Raw genomic sequence first — 17,892 nt, forward strand, 5'->3', positions numbered from 1 at the left:
TGTTTGACTTTGGAGCTTCCACCTGTGTGTGTTCGTGTTGTGCCCGCGGGGCATCTCTTTGTCTACGTTTTGTCATTTGCCATCAGCCTGAGCGCCGGAGTGTGTGAAGTGTTTACGGTGTGAGACGGGCGTTAACGCCTGTCTGAGTGTTTCCCCTCATTTGTTGTCAAGTTGACTCACACAATGTTAAGTTTCCTCAGATAGATAGATGACAGATAGATTGGAAATGATGGTGCCATGACAGCAATATCCAAGCAACAAGTATAAGCAACAGTGTTGAACAAATTTATGAGACTACCTGTGATAGAGCACAGAGTATCAAGCGTCATGAAGTGCTTAAATGTGGACCCTTTCAATTTCAGTGAGCTTTTGACACTATACCATTTTGAACAGGATTCTACCGACCTACCTACCAGCCTGTTAAGCGCTGTATCTTCGGACTACAAACTGCATCTTCTAATATAATTGATGTGATACTGAACTTCTGCTCCAGGCGACTGTGATGTTGCTTTCAGTCACTCATCTGCTCGAGTTGATTAAGAGAATAAAAGAGAATTTGGAATGCGAGCGCTGGACACTTGAAGGTTTTCTCATAACTCATTAATACTAAGAACCACTCCACATTACATCACACAGTTTGACAAACATGCTTTTCAAGATGTGAGACACCTCAGTGTTTCATTATAGGCTTGTTATTTGGTTAGATATATAACGACGCAAACGAGCGTAATGCTGTGATGTAATACTGTGTATAGTAGAATGTCATCAGTATGGCGTGGACCTCACTTCAAATGAAATGTTTTACGTAACCTTAAAGCTTCACACCACTTCTTCCGTCTTATGGCTCATCTTGGCCATTTGAAAAGCCTCCTGGATGGTAAATTGGTCTGCTTTACAGACACACTGTATGTCCACCTTCATTCCATAATGTCAGTCGTCTGTGGACCGAGTGGGAGTTAAGGAAGGGGAAGTCAGATAAAATGTTTGGTGTGTGTGTGGGTGTATGTCTGTGTGTACGCTTGTGAGTGAGTGTGGAAGTGAGTGCGAGTGTGTATGTCTACATGTTTGAGGGTTAGAAAGTGAACGAGTGTGTGGGGGTGAGAGTGTGTGTGTGTGTGTGAGTGTGAGACTGGGGCGTGCGTGTGTAAGAGAGAGTGAGAGTGTGTGTGTTCATTTGTGACCATAAGTGTGTGCGTTTGAATGAGTGATTGAGTGAGTGAGCGTGTGAGCGTGCTATCACTTGATGTGAAACCCAATCAAGAGATGATGGCAGCAGCAATGTGGAGCTGAACCAAATGTGTCAGCACCGTATGCTCGCTGGAATTCACTGTCAGCAGAGGCCGGCTTGGAACTCAGAATGTTGACTCAGTGTAGATAGTGTGCGTTTGTGTGTGCGCGTGTGTGTGTGTTTGCATACAACATTGCGTCTATTTTCGAGCGTGCCGGCGTAATCACGGCACATTTTCATGCTTGGAGGGACAGAAAAGTGGTGAAGCCCCAGCAGTAAACATGCGGACGGAAGATAAACATCCGGTAAGGTGCCTGCATCCTGTCAAGGTTTATTTATTATCAGTGGTCTTGGCATGGCAAGTCAGTGTCTGGATGTTAGTGGGCATGTTGGATTATTGTGTGTGGGGGGTGGGGGTCATTTTAGAAATGTTGTGTCTGTGGAATAGAGTGGACCCCTGCTATCCGGGGATAGGGACTAGGCCGAATAGCGAAACTCCATGGATAATTTACACCATTGCATTGGGAAAAACATTTAAACCCCCAAAATTCCTGAATAAGCAGGGGTAAACCGCCAATAATAGTTTTTGGGGTTTGTTCCTACAAAAAAAGAAAAAAAAATCAATAAGAAAAATTAAAAAAAAAAAAAAAAAAAAAAGGAAAACAAAACCAAAAAAAAAAGATCCATGAAAAGATGAATTCGCAGTTGCCGCACCACTCATATGCAGGGCTCCACTGTATTCAGCAAGGCAGTAAAGTTGGATTACTCGCCATTGGTTCACGAGTGCACAGCAGAATTTTTTAAATACAGTGTTGCCTAGAGATACAAGTGACACGACTTTTTTGCGCGATACAAGCTGTTAATTCTTCTGACTCTACAAAATGTAGTTTTTGCCGACGAGCTAAATAAAGAGATAATTTTGGGAGTGAAATACAACCCCAATTCCAATGAAGTTGGGACGTTGTGTTAAACATAAATAAAAACAGAATACAACTACAATACAATACAGCACTAACACAGCCCCATACCATCACAGATGCTGGCTTTTGAACTTTGCGTCTATAACAGTCTGGATGGTTCTTTTCCTCTTTTGCCCGGAGGACACGACGTCCACAATTTGACTGAGCAATTCAGGGAAGCTCCTTTTATACCCAATCATGGCACCCACCTGTTCCCAATTAGCCTGTTCACCTGTGGGATGTTCCAAACCGGTGTTTGATGAGCATTCCTCAACTTTCTTTTTTGCCACCTGTCCCAGCTTTTTTGGAATGTGTTGCAGCCATAAAATTCTAAGTGAATGATTATTTGCTAAAAACAATAAAAGTACATTACATATCTTGTCTTTGTAGTGTATTCAATTAAATATAGGTTGAACATGATTTGCAAATCATTGTATTCTGTTTTTATTTATGCTTAACACAACGTCCAAACTTCATTGGAATTGGGGTTGTACACAAAACGCGTACCAAAAATGTACCAAATGGTGATCCAAGAACCGAGGCTCGGAACATACCGTGGGTTAGCTGGACTGTCCAACCCCTTGTGTTTGTCATGAGTAGGCACACAAAAAGGTCGCAAAATTCCATGTCTGAAAAGACACATATTGCATTTTGGTTTAAGCTGCCATTTAAGGTTCGTTTTAGCCTTTTTCAAGGGTCTTTCAAAGATGATTTTGTCCAATTGGTACCAAAAATGAAGCACATATGATAGACAGATAGATGACGGTAAATTGCGAGAATTTAGTTTTGTATCTGTGGCCGGAGCTTGGTGGAGACGTCTGCTAACTCGCCATTAGTTCAGTAGTGCACCCGGAAATCTGACATAAAAGACAAAATTCTCCACAAGGACCGACTTTGAACAAATGTTCCACCATTAAGAGATTGGACAAAAGTAGTGCTTTGCTGCCATGTTGTGGCATCTATAGGCAAATATTTACTGTATCATTTTAGGGGGCGCTTCAATTGTGAATTTTCAAGCTCAAGTTTAAAGTTCCCCTCAAGTCTCCTATGATTATTCTCTGCTATGTCACCTTACTTTGCTTTATTGGTTCTTTCGGGTTAGTTTTTATACCTGCTGCACTTGCTCTCAACCAATAAATACACACACAAACACACACGCTGGAATGACCTTGTCTCTCTACACGCCGCCCCGCCTCGCTGCACTTCAAATGCATTTTGTGTGGAAAAACCTTTAAATAGACCTGCTCTTTGACTCGGAGAACACCCACAACCAGATAACTTAGAACAACACTGTCTGCTACACATCTGGTTTGCTGTCTAAAGAAGGACAACATGACGTCAGTTATGGGAAAAGGTGCACCTCTACGTATATCCCATTGAGGCCATCACGGATGGCCAAATCTTCTTCTTTTCCTTTTGGCTTATCCCTTTAGGGGTCGCCACAGCGCGTCATCCTTTCCCATGTAAACCTAACTCCTGCATTCTCCTCTCGAATACCAACTGCCTTCATGTCTTCCCTCACAACATCCATCAACCTTCTCTTTGGTCTTCCTCTAGCCCCTTTTGCCTGGCAGCTCCATCCTCATCATCCTTCTATCAATATACTCACTATTTCTCCTCTGGACGTGTCCAAACCATCAAAGTCTGCTCGCTCTAACTTTGTCTCCAAAACATCGAACCTCGGCTGTCCCTCTGATGAGCTCATTTCAAATTTTATCTAACCTGGTCACTCCGAGAGCGAACTTCAACATCTTCATTTTCGCCACCTCCAGCTCTGCTTCCTTTTGTCTCTTCAGTGCCACTGTCTCTAATCCGTACATCATGGCTGGCCTCACCACTGTTTTATAAACTTTGCCCTTCATCCTAGCAGAGACTCTTCTGTCACATAACACACCTGCCACCTTCCTCCACCAGTTCCAACCTGTTTGGACCCGTTTCTTCACTTCCTGACCACACTCACCATTGCTCTGGACGGTGGACCTCAAGTATTTAAGTCCTCCACCCTTGCTATCGCTTCTCCCTATAGCCTCACTCTTCCCCCACCACCCCTCCTATTAATGCACATATATTCTGTTTTACTAATCTTCTTCTACTAATCTTCATTCCTCTGCTTTCCAGTGCATGGCTCCATCTCTCTAACTGTTCCTCCACCTGCTCCCTGCTTTCACTGCAGATCACAATGTCATCTGCAAACATCATGGTCCATGGGGATTCCAGTCTAACCTCATCTGTCAGCTTATCCATCACCACTGCAAACAGGAAGGGGCTCAGGGCTGATCCCTGATGCAGTCCCACATCCACCTTAAATTCGTCTGTCACACCTACAGCACACCTACCACTGTTCTACTGCCCTCGTACATGTCCTGTATTATTCTAACATACTTCTCTGCCACTCCAGACTTTCGCATGCAGTACCACAGTTTCTCTCTGGGTACTCTGCCATAGGCTTTCTCTAGATCTACAAAGACACAATGTAGCTCCTTCTGACCTTCTCTGTACTTTTTCATCAACATCCTCAAGGCAAATAATGCATCTGTGGTACTCCTTCTAGGTATGAAACCATACTGTTGCTCGCAAATACTCACTTCTGTCCCGAGTCTAACCTCCACTACTCTTTCCCATAACTTTATTGTGTGGCTCATCAACTTTATTCCTCTATAGTTTCCACAGCTCGGCACATCACCCTTGTTCTTAAAAATGGGCACCAGCACACCTTTCCTCCATTCCTCAAGCTTCTTCTCACACGCTAGAATTCTATTGAACAAGCTGGTCAAAAACTCCGCAGCCACCTCTCCTAGATGCTTCCATACCGCCACAGGAATGTCATCATCTGCCTTTCCATTTTTCATCCTCTTTAATGCCTTTCTAACTTCCCCCTTACTAATCATTGCCACTTCCTGGTCCACCACACTTGCCTCTTCTGGAAAAAAGTGTTCACTACAGCCATTTGCATCCTTTTTGCAAAGTCTACCACCAACTGTCCCTCCAAGACATTCTTAGCCAACTCTTCTTTTAAAATAACCCCGACTCCATTTCTCTTCCCATCGACACCATGGTAAAATAAAATGGTAAAATAATTTAAACCCTGCCCCTAAACTTCTAGCCTTACTGCCTTTCCACCTGGTCTCCTGGACACACAATATATCAACCTTTCTCCTAATCATCATGTCAACCAACTCCCGAGATTTTCCTGTCATAGTCCCAACATTCAAAGTCCCCACATTCACTTCTAGGCTCTGTGCTTTCCTCTTCTCGTTCTGCCGAAGAACCCGCTTTCCACCTCTTCTTCGACTTTGACCCACAGTAGCTGAATTTCCAATGGCGCCCTGCGGGTTGACCGCGCCGGTAGCGGACGTTGTTAACCCGGGCCACGACCGATCCGGTATGGAATTCTTTGGATGAACGCTCATATTTGTTTGGCAAAGTTTTAAGCCGGATGCCCTTCCTGACGCAACCCTCTGCATTTATCCGGGCTTGGGACCGGCCTACAGTTTGCACTGGTTTGTGCCCCCATAGGGCTGCATTACGGATGGCCAAATATATTCTGTAAAATATAGTAATATTAGTAATAGCATATAAATTGATGAAAAGTGTTTTTTTTTTTTTTTTCCCCCTAACAATCAATAAAGGAAATTTATAATCTGGAATTTTTACCACAGTACTCTTAGGAACCCTACTATTGAGGAATCAACCAAAATGGTAGGGTTCAGCAGTCCAAGTGATGGATGTTCCTGTGAAGTCACGTGTTCCAGCAGGTGGAGCATTGCTATGTCATATCATGTGTTGTGCATGTGTGTTTGCATGAAGGGGGTGGCTACTTTGTGTCACACAGCGCCAGTCACAGCCAGTCACAACCCCCCCCACTCCGTTTTTACATAAACCTCCAACATTTACCTCCCGACCTCGGTAAATGCCACGTGCATTTAGACGGGCAGCGGAAGGTCAAACACAGGGACGAGTGACATGGCGGCTCATTGGTGGCTGAGATTGTCTTGGAAAGCTAGGTTGGTTCACAAGTATGCCCCAGAATTATTGGAAAATTCAGCCCCTCAGGCCAGACATTTTGTAGGTATGTATCACAAGTAGACCCACATACAAGATGCCATGCCTGAAAAGATGAAGGAAGTTTGCCATTTTGATTTGAAGCTGCATAGTCTCATCATGGTCGCTTTAAGGTGAATATAGATTTCTGCCATATTTCACGTCATTGAGTCACTTTTAAAACTTCGATTCTGTGTGGGGCTGTGGAGACCGTATGCGGTCATGTGACCGCTTGAGTCTGTTTGGTGAAATAGAATCAAACGTCACTAGTTGCTGTTGTTGGATTGGTTAAACAATGCTGTGTGATGCAAATCTCGCTCTCAACATAGTAATTTATATTTGAACAACTGCGATTGGCTGGCGACCAGTTCAGGGTGTACCCCGCTTCTCGCCTGAAGTAGGCTCCATCACGCCCGCGACCCTAGTGAGGATAAGCGGTACAGAAAAGGGATTGATGGATATTCGAACACAAACATTGCGGCAACAAATACAGATTATTCACATGCATGTATTATATATGCTCTGTGAAAACAACTAATATTACTGCTGCTTAGTTACGACGGTCTTCCTCGTGTTTCATCATCAAATCTATGTGTATTTATGTTTGTATGCATTACACATTTTTGTTCCATGGTGGCGAAGGCACACGCACCAGAAAGAGCAGCACATTGTCCATTGAATTGAAGCATGAAATCATGAAACAAAAAAAATCAAATGCACAAACTGTTAAGTAGTATTTAATTATGTTACACATTACTGTATATTTTCATACAATACTGTAGAGTCCTATTTGTCTTATTAAAAATGTTTGGATGTTTTTTGGGGGGCTGGAACGGATTAATGAGATTTCCATCTATTTCAATGAGGAATGTTGATTTAAGATATGAGTGATTTTGAGTTAGAAGTGTGGTGACAGAACAAACAAAACATAAATCAAGGTACCACTGTACTTATTTCAAATTGAATTGATCTAATCTGACGGATTCTTAACACTTGTCAGGTTTTGATATTGTGTCAATACGCACCACTCCTCAAGCACGTAGCTCAGTTAGCGCTACAAGCTAATGGCGCAAGCTGTGATGTTGTTCTCCAAATTCAATAAATAACTTCACATGATCATGTTAAGCAAGTGACTTTGTAATGAATTCATGGCATTGCCTTGTAGATTGCTTTGATGTCACCCTTATGTTTCAAAGCATGTAGATTTCTTTTGACTTTGATGTATGAACGAGTGGTATTAGGGGTTGGCCATATTGTCTATCTGTCTGAATACTGTGGATGTCCAGTCCTGCTCCAGCCAGTATTTTGTGCTGAGTCCACACAGGCTATACACTGGTGAGGCCAGTGGGGTGAGTGGGCGTGTGTGGGTCCTTTGTCGTCCAAGTTGTGTTCAGTCGGTTTGGCTTGTTGTTGTGTTGAGGCTACGAGGAAACTTTGCTAAACTTTGCTTCTGTTTCTCTTTCATTGGTTTCAGTCATAACCAGAGAAGCACCACCTTTCGTCATCCCGTAACCGGGCAGGTTTCTCCAGAGAGCGTGGATTTTATCCTTCAAGAACAGTGAGTGATGCTTTGCTGTTTCTTTTTATACTGAGTCTGTACATTGGATCCCCACTATTTGTGGAGAATAGAGACCAGGTAAGACCGGGGATTGCGGGGACTGTGGAGGATCGATGCTCTTTAAAATTACATTGGAAAAAAAAACATTTAAGAAAGATACATTTTCACTATTCTTGAATAAACATGCAAGTGTTTTTGGGTTTAACTAAATTGTGCATCATTCGTCTACAACATCTCCATTGCAAGATGTTGCTCTTTTGTGTCAGGATGTCACTTTCATTAGCAATATAAACAGATTAGCCTAGCGGAAAGACTAATGTCTGAAATCTGTTGCCATCTCCGCTATTTGAATGAAAATTTGTGTTGGAGGGTTTAAAATGGAATATCAATTTAATTTAATATTTAACTCTAAAAATTATTTAATTTTATAACATTTTCTTTGAGGGTTAAATATTATATTAACCTGCATTTTCAAGGCTTAATATTACACTCAATCAAATTTTGTATTGTAATTTTATTTGTAATTTATATCATTTTAATTCAATTTAAATACAATTACAGGCATACATTAAAGTAATTTCATGAATGTATTATAATTTCATGGGATTTAATATTTAAACTGAAAATTTTAGCCCTTAAAATAGATTAAAATATATTAAAAAATAATCAAAATATTCAGTCAGATGACACTGCCGTGTGCGTTTGTGCCAAGTGTCGAGTGCACTTTCAAGAACTTGCAACGCCATGCATTATCATTCACTTTGACCAACTGAGCAGAAAGACAAAGCTCTCGATTTACCGGTCAATATTACACGAGCTGTGAGTCGTGTCCGAAAGAACGGATAGGGTCTCCGGGCTCTCCATTAGCGAGAGGTTTAGAAGCTGGGTCACGGGGGGGGGGGGTTCAGAGTCTTGCTGCTGCCCCTCCGCGTCGAAAAGAGCCAGATGAGGTGGCTCGGGCATCTACTGAGGATGCCCCCTGGTCGCATCCTGATGCGGTGTTCAGGGCTTGTACCACTGGGGGGAGGCCCCGGGATGGCCCAGGACATGCTGGAGAGACTGTCTCCTGGCTGGCCTGGGAACGCCTTGGGATCCCCCCAGAGGGAGCTTCATGAAGTGGCTGAGGAGAGGGAAGTCTGGGCATCACAGCGAAAGCTACTGCCCCTGGACTCAGTGGAAGAGGATGGATGGATAAACATTAAAACATTTTGAAATTTTCATTTAATTCAATCAGCCATGAAAATGTGATTTAATTTGATTTAATGTGTAGCCCTGAAAATAGAATTTAAGTGGATTTAATATTTAGCTCTGAAAATCTCATTTAAGTTCATTTAATATTTAGCCCTGAAAATTATTTAATTTGATTTAATATCAGCCCAAAAAATTTAATATTTAGCACCGGATGGATGGAAATTAAAATATTTATTATATAATGTATAGTATAATAATAAAAAGAAGTGGAAAGTGCTTTTTCACAGGTGGCACGCACGCACACAAACACATGCACACACACACCAGAAAATGGCAAGTGTTTTCACCGTCGCATCACGATCAGAGCGGCTTGGATGGGCCTGCTCGACGCCCACGCTGCCGCCGCTAATAAGACCGATCCATCAGCAGCCAGAGCGAGGGAACAATCTAACCTGCTGGCTCGTCGTACGTACGTATGCGCACCCCCCCCCCCCCCACACACAGAGACGTGTGTAATGAGGCACAAGAGGGGGAGGAGAGGAAGGAGAGCAAGCCAGCGAGGCAGAGATGGAAGCGACGCGTCGTAAACATTAATTTTATATTCTCATTAAAGGCAGATATAGATATAATCTTCAAACTATAGCTAATTATTGTCAAAGCGAAAACTCTGTTGCTTTGGAATGAGATTTATGTGACGAAGTGATTTTTGACTGTGGAATATTACTTGTTGCGTTTATTTCTATTGTGCACAGTGGTGGTTATCATGAATAACTGGTGAGATGAGCGATGGCAGTAATCAACAGAATCAGAATCATCTTTATTTGCCAAGTATGTCCAAAAAAACACACAAGGAATTTGTCTCCGGTAGTTGGAGCCGCTCTTCCAGTACGACAACAGTCAATTGAGAGAGAACACAGACATAAAGACATTGAGAAAAACAGTCACTGTGCAATAAAGGGCTGCTAGTTATCTGGTAATGCCGGTACAAATATTTTTATTTATTTATTTTTTGACAATTGTGCAAAAAGATGTCCTCTAGCACTTAAGAGCAGTTTGAATGACTAATATAGCAATAGTCCGGCGCAATGACCATTGTGCAAAGGGCGCCGAGACTTCAAGGAATGTATGCAGTTTACAGTGACTAGTAGCGCAATAATCTGGGACAATGTTGATTGTGCAAATGTTGCAGATACTCCTCAGTCAGTGTGGGGCAGATGCTACTCTGGCGTGAGTGGCCAGTATTGGTCAACAGATATGCAGATAGTGCAGCATGGCGAGACTACTACAATGAGTGCATGAGTATGTATAATTGGCCCAACAGAAATGTGACAACAAACTCAAGACAAAAAAAATTGGCAGCATGTTGCAATGGAATTGTAGCTTAGCTGTTTAAGAAGTTGATTGGCAAGAGGGAAGAAGCTTTTGGAATGTCTGCTAGTTCTAGTTTGCATTGATCGGTAGTGCCTCCCTGAGGGAAGAAGCTGGAAGAGCTGGTGACCGGGATGTGGAGGGTCCGAGAGGATTTTGCACGCTCTTCAGAATCAGAATCATCTTTATTTGCCAAGTATGTCCAAAAAACACACAAGGAATTTGTCTCTGGTAATAGGAGCCGCTCTCGTATGACAACAGACAGTCAATTGACAGAGAACACTTTTGAGACATAAAGACATTGAGAAAAACAGTCACTGAGCAGTAAAGGGTTGCCTTTACAATTGTTTTTTAGTTTTTGACAATTGTGCAAAAAGATGCAGAGTCCTCTAGCACTTAGAGCAGTTCGAATGACTAATATTGCAATACAGGAAGTCCTCGATTTACGAACGAGTTCCGTTCCTACGCTGGCGACGTAACACGAATTCGAAATTTACGGCGAAATCCACGCTCTTGTCTTAGTTCTGGCAGCGTGCAAGTCCTCAAGGGTCGGTAGGGTACCGACAATCCTTTCAGCAGTTTTGATTGTCCGTTGCAGTCGAAGTTTTTCCTTTTTTGTAGCAGCACCAAACCAGACTGTGATGGAAGAACACAGGACTGATTCGATGACCGTTGTGTAGAACTGCCACAGCAGCTCCCGTGGCAGGCCGTGCTTTCTCAGAAGCCGCAGGAAGTACATCCTCTGCTGGGCCTTTTTGAGGACGGAGTTGATGTTGATCATCCACTTCAGGTCCTGAGAGACTGTAATTCCCAGGAACTTGAAGGTCTCAACAGTTGACACAAGGCAGCTGGACAGCGGGAGGGGCAGCTGTGGCGAAGGATGCCTCCTAAAGTCCCCGATCATCTCTACAGTCTTGAGCGTGTTCAGCTCCAGGTTGTGTCGGCCGCACCACAGCTCCAGCCGCTCCGCTTCCTGTCGATATGCAGACTCGTCACCGTCCTTGATGAGGCCGATGACAGTGGTGTCATCTGCAAACTTCAGGAGTTTGACAGCTGGGTGCGTTGAGGTGCAGTCGTTCGTGTAGAGAGAAGAGCAGCGGAGAGAGAACAGAACCTTGGGGCGCCCCAGTGCTGATGCTGCGTGTGGATGAGGTGCCCTCCACCAGCCTCCCCTGGTGTTTCCTGCCCTTCAGGAAGCTTTAAATCCACTGGCAGATGGCATATCAACGCTGTCAGGTGGAAACTCCGAATGTCCAAATATTGTCAATTTCGTATTTCACGAATTGATACTATTGTTCTGTGCCCACATTATCTGTTATTTGTTATGCATTAGCAACTAATTTAAAGTGTTAAAATATAACTTTAGATTAACTTTAGAAAAACTACTTAACTCTCTAACGTTCCGCTGTTTTAACAAGTGTTGTAAAACTATGCCTCTTCCTTCATTCTACCGGAGACGCACAGCATTTTGTCGCCTCAAGATTAAAATTCTGAATGTTTTGTAGACAATGACTGAAAATAGTTTAGTTACATTTGAGTATGCCTGGAGGCAGCCAGCCACGAAGATAAAAGTTGCGTACAGATTTGTTTCTGCCTATTACACGCCATTTTATTTTTTATTTCATGGCTTTGAGAAAGCGTGGGAAGATTATACTAGTCGTCAACGCATAGCTGATTTAGGACAAATTTGATGTACTGAATACAAATATCACATTGGCTTTGCTCAATCAGGTGAACTTTTTGAACTATGGCCAAGTTTTTCTTTTTTCTTTTTATGTTTTTGTTTACATCTACAAATATTTTTGCTTTATATCAGGTGTTCTCAACCTGGGGCACGGCCCCGTAGGGGGTGTGCATCTTTCCTTGTAAGAAATTAAATACATTAACAGTCGGAAGGTTACTTTCTTGTTGTTATTATATTATTTGTTCAGTGACCACACTCGTAACTCACAAGCACTTGTATCTCCAATGGCCATTAATCCAATTACTGTCCCCTCAAAAAATTACACGTATTGTTGGAATGTGTCTTTTAATAAGAAAAATAACACTGGTATTTTACTTTATAAAAACATACAGTAATTACATAATTAAACAGAATTTAAAGCATTAAACAGTTTTTGCCACATTTTATTGCTTCATTTCAAAGGACACTGGGCGAGCCTGTTAAAACTCCTCAGTAAGCAGCAGTAATATTCAGTCATTCTTAATAAAGGATGAAGCATATACCTGTGAGTGTTGTTATATTATGTCTACATGTGATGTTCCACCGTTTGTGTTAAGAAATCCGTTGCTTAAAGGGTTATAACACCGCGACACCAATTCTATTTGTTAGCCCGTCTATGGAATTTTGGATTGTTTGTTAGCATTAAGTTAAACATATGACTAAATGACTAAGCCTCTTTTGTGATGAATTGTTCGCTGCTTGTTGTAAAATGTGTTGAGTTGTGTTCACTGCCACTATACAGCACTCGTATCTCAAATTTTTGCTCAAGTCAAAGCAAAAACCCGGCCGAACGATGGCTCCTATCTCCTATCCTTTGTATGTCAAGGCATCACTGTATTTCTCTTGTTCATGGTGGCGGCTATCACGAAAAACTGGCCAATGGACTGCTTTGACTGTCCTCTTAATTTCTATTGTGCATGATGCCGGTTATCATGGATAACTCGTGAGAGGACCGATCACAGTAATCATGATACGCACATTGAGTGAGTGAGTAACTGGACTTTTTTTTTTTACTCGAGTTATTTCTAATTGTGATGGTACATGCACAATAAACATATTGTGAGATAAAGCTTATTATTAAGCTTATTTATATAAATGTAGAAAAAAAGAAAAAAAATACAGCCAATGTGGGCCAATGCTGACCGTTGACATATATATTCAACATTTCCTTGAGAGTGGTTGCTTTGTGAGTGAGGAGAGGCATTTAAAATTCCCAGGCAGTGCTAATGTGGTTTGTCTCGGAGCGGATGTTTTTCGGTAAATGGTGTCCTGGCAAGTGTGACGACCGCCTGCCTCTTGCCTTCCTCGCAGGCCACTTCAAAGTCTTCACACTTGCTTCATTTCCTTTTTCGAAGGCATTAAAATTCTAGTCTGTTTGGCTGAGTTTCAGTCTCTGTGATGTTTTAACCATGTCATTTGGGATAAGTTGTGTTTTGTGTGTGTGTGTGTGTACCACTCAAAATCGGAAGTCATCATCTCAAAATCAAAACTGAATCAATAGAAGTTGGGATGATAAGACTATCTAATGTGTGATATACACAGTTTGAAACAAGCCTCGGACCATCTAAAGCTGGTTGAGAGGCGCATAGAACATTAAATATTGTCTAAATATGCTACATTAGAGGCGTGTCCATCATTACATTAGCATAATAACTGCAGACAGCGGCCACTGGAGCAATGTGGAGGTCACCCTCGGGTACACCCTGAACTGGTTGCCAGCCAATCGCAGGGCACATACAAACAAACAACCGTTCACACTCACATTCACACCTACGGGCAATTTAGAGTTGTCAATTAACCAACCATGCATGTTTTTGGGACGTGGGAGGAAACCGGAGTGCCCGGAGAAAACCCACGCAGGCACGGGGAGAACATGCAAACTCCACACAGGCGGGGCCGGGGATTGAACCCCGTACCTCAGAACTGTGAGGCAGACGCTCTAACCAGTCATCCACCGTGCCGCCCCATACGGTATATATGTCCCTTAAATGTTCATGAAAATAAGCATAAAAAAAATCAAGATATAGGCATAAAATCTGAATTGACCGCTCAGTGTAAATCCAGATTTACAGTGAACCACTGTATGGCATAGTATACGTTACACACCCACCTGTGATAGATGAAAATGTATTGAAATCGGCTCGTGCTGTCCTAACTCAGCCTCATTGCATTAACTGTCTTCTAAGACAACCAAAACAGTCCCGTTGCGATCGATTCAATGCCCTGACAATAAAATGACCTGGATGATTGAGAATATTCACGGCATATATAGATAGACGACCATTTATCCGTCCATTGTCTATAGGGTAGGCGTAGAGACCCTAAAAATTAATATTAAGTTCTGTAGTTTTACTCGGCGGCACGGTGGCCGACTGGTTAGAGCATCAGCCTCACAGTTCTGAGGACCCGGGTTCAATCCCTGGCCCCGACTGTGTGGAGTTTGCATGTTCTCCTCGTGCCTGCGTGGGTTTTCTCCGGGCACTCCGGTTTCCTCCCACATCCCAAAAACATGCATAAATTGGAGACTCTAAATTGCCCGTAGGTGTGCATGTGAGTGCGAATGGTTGTCTGTTTGTATGTGCCCTGCGATTGGCTGGCAACCAGTTCAGGGTGTACCCCGCCTCCTGCCCGATGACAGCTGGGATATGCTCCAGCACGCCCGCGACCCTAGTGAGGAGAAGCGGCTCAGAAAATGGATGGATGGATAGTTTTACTCCTCCGAGTCTCCCACTCAGTACAAACCCTTTTAACTTATTAAAAAACTCAAACTTATGAAAATACCTTTTAACGTATTTCCTAGGGCCTGCTGTCACTTTCTTGCTGTCAAGAAATGGGAGACATCTGTATAACATCACTTTGAGGAAACAAAAAGGAGAAGACTCTCGCTCACACAGTTCTCCAATAAGAGGCAGCAAATGCTTGCTTCATGCTGTTAAATTGTCACTCCCATTTGAAGTTTATTGTAAAGCTGACACATAAAATAACAGACAATTAAACATACTGTAAACCCTCGCTTTATCGCGGTTCACCTATTGTGGACTCAGCGCATCACAGAATTGAAAAGAATTCATATTTACATTGCTGATAGGTCACCACCATATCATGGGAGGTCTTTACATATTTCTTTAATTGTCATGGTAAAATGAGCATGTTCTAGCCTAAAAAACAAAAAGAAAAATCATTAAAACACGTATTACAAGCAGTAAAATACCAATACAGTACAAAAGCTCAGTTGCGTTGCGTGCTGAGACTTCAGAGTGTCTTTCAACGCATTGCTTCTATGTGCGAGCCGAGTGGGAGTTTGTTGACGGTGGACGTCTCACGGTAAGTGTTTCGTTACTTTATCACTTTTCGTCTCAATTGTGTATCATTGGAAGACATAACACCACTTCATGTCAAGCCCCACAATGCCGCCCAAACAAGGTACCTGCCGGATGGCAGTTAGTGGCAGAGTACGATGGTAGCATGAGCAGCTATTTAGCAGTAAAGATGGAACTTCTTGACCTGTTGAAAGAAGGGCAGACAGGCACAAGGTTTAGGCCTGTCTGTAGCCATTATGGCATAAATAATTCTTCGGTCCTGTTCATCAAGAAGGATGAAAATAATATCAGGATGATAGCTATCATGCTCTTGCTGGCCTTTGCAGTACAATCAGCACCAACGGATTCCCCGGGCGCTTCAGCTGCCCCCTGCTCCAGTGTGTTCCACTAACGTGTATGTGTTCACTGTGATGGGTTAAATGCAGAGAACAAACTTCGTGTGCATGCATGCATGTTCATGACAATAAAAGATGATTCTTCTTCTATTCTTCTTCTTCTTAACTTTAATGGTGTGTACCTTCATTTTATATGTTGTTAACATAATGTATGTTTAATAAGAGTATAAAATGTAAGAGTAAAGGAAATGTTTTGAGTTTGGTAGAGGTTAATAAGAGTGTGGGAAAGACTAATAAGTGTGGAAGTGGGGAGAGTCATACAGCTTAAAAATATGTAAAAGAAAAAAAAACATGAATGCTACATCGCGGAATTAATGTATTGAAGGGATGGTCCTGAACCTAACCCCTGCGATAAACAACAAACTTTTCAACCAAACCATATCTTTTTGCTTTTTGAGCTGAATGCTAACATATAATATGCAATGCCCTAGACCAGATAACGGAAATTATCATCAATGTCGGGGTAATTATAGACCTTCAAACAACTTTTATTTTATTACACATGGAGCAGCAACACATACAGAGCTTTCAACAATGTATGTGTGTGTGTGTGTTTGCAGACTGCCAGGTCCTCGCGTGATGCCCCAACCCGGCATCGAGCAGCTCTCCAGCACCACCGTCAGCGAGGTCTCCACCCTCACCACCTCCTCCACTGTGGATGCCGCCTCCACCTCCAAGGTCACTGTGAGGACTTGACGCAAATAGCCAGCAGAGGGTGCGATTAATCCAGGCTCGACTCGATTGATGTTTTGACAAGCTGCTGTAGAAATCGAAAGTACAGTGAACACCAGCCTGTTCGCGATTAGTTATTTACCTATTTTCATTTTTTTCTGTGGAACCTAAACCTAAAAAATTTACATTTTTTTTTTCCTGCTGTTTTTGTCATGCGTTTCGATGCCACAAAATGGAGATAAAGTCCAGGATAATAGGAAAGTAGTAATTGGTGTTAATGAAGTATGTTGATATGAGTGAGACCCTTACAGTATATCTATAGAAATATATCTATATAGTAATATTTATGTTGGGGAGGAGCTAAATTTAGTCTGGGTTGTTAGTGGATGTTATGGAGAGTCCTGTCCTGTGCACATGCACTTGCAATGCATTTGATCTAAAATGAAATAAGCCATTCATTTTTAAAGGTAATGTTGTTATGAGTTTGAAATGATATATATGATAAGTGTTCAGGGATCATAGTTTGTGGTCGTAGTTACTATTTAAAATATTAAGATAGGAAATTATAAAAAGAAATTAGGGCCATCAATTATTTTTTGTTTTTCCACTCTGTTTTACCATATTTGCGGCAGGATTTGGCCCCTATACCCTGTGAATGATTGGGGTTTATTGTAACCCAAAAAACAAAAACATTCGTCTACATAAATCCTTCAACATTCTCTTGCCATTGATAATGTTAGCTGTTAGCAGTTAGCACAATGGCTGAAATGAACTCAGGAGGCTGCAATGGCAACAAATGCACATTTCATTACATCTTTCCCTGAATTTTCTATAGATTGTCTTCACTGGGCTGGAATCTTATCACATCTGACCTTTAGCGAGAGGCGGGCCACACTCAGAACTGGTTGCCAGCCAGTCAACAGGGCACATGAAGACAAAACAAACATTCACACCCATGGGCAAATTTAAATCTTTAATGTAGCTAACATGCATGTTTGTTTGATTGTGGGAGGAAGCCGTACCTGGCAGAAACCCATGCGGGCATGGGGAGAACATGCAAACTCGAGATTCGAAACCTGAACCTCAGAACTGTGAGGCAAATGTGCTGACCACTAGTCCACCCTGCTACCACATTTCATTACAGAAATCGTTGAGATAAAATCCATCATTAGGGTAGAATCCAAAGACGATTCCAAAACTGCTTATGTGCATCATTTGTTTTTGTGTATCCGAGTGCATTCAATTCAATTCACACACACACACACACACACACACACACGAGAAGTGATGAAAACACACAAAAGTATTTGTTTGATTGCTATTCTTTTGGCTCTTTTGTCTGTTTGGCCTTGCAGCCGTCACTGTGCTGCCAACATGATAAAAAAACAAGAGAACGCTACAAGAATTTCTCGTCATTTTGACTGAGATTTACTTTTC

General features: G+C 42.3%; 1 protein-coding gene across 13 annotated transcripts in view; it reads left to right on the top strand.

The window, feature by feature from the left end:
• The window catches only part of plekha7a (pleckstrin homology domain containing, family A member 7a), a 115,885-nt gene that overhangs the window by 41,344 nt on the left and 56,649 nt on the right, over nucleotides 1-17,892 (top strand). For 8 of the 13 annotated variants that reach the window (XR_009768650.1, XM_061678322.1, XM_061678323.1 and 5 more), the window contains 2 exons: nucleotides 7,703-7,786; nucleotides 16,344-16,467. Coding sequence is in view for 12 of the 13 variants with exons in the window: in XM_061678322.1 (XP_061534306.1) it covers nucleotides 7,703-7,786; nucleotides 16,344-16,467 (208 nt within the window). In the remaining variant the exon portion in view is untranslated. Of the gene's footprint in view, nucleotides 1-5,814; nucleotides 6,363-7,480; nucleotides 7,578-7,702; nucleotides 7,787-10,445; nucleotides 10,542-16,343; nucleotides 16,468-17,892 lie in introns of those variants that run through there. The other 5 variants (XM_061678314.1, XM_061678319.1, XM_061678318.1 and 2 more) reach the window with 5 other exon arrangements.

Source organism: Phycodurus eques, chromosome 5 (assembly GCF_024500275.1).
Source record: "Phycodurus eques isolate BA_2022a chromosome 5, UOR_Pequ_1.1, whole genome shotgun sequence".
In the NCBI taxonomy this organism is placed as follows: Eukaryota; Metazoa; Chordata; class Actinopteri; order Syngnathiformes; family Syngnathidae; genus Phycodurus; species Phycodurus eques.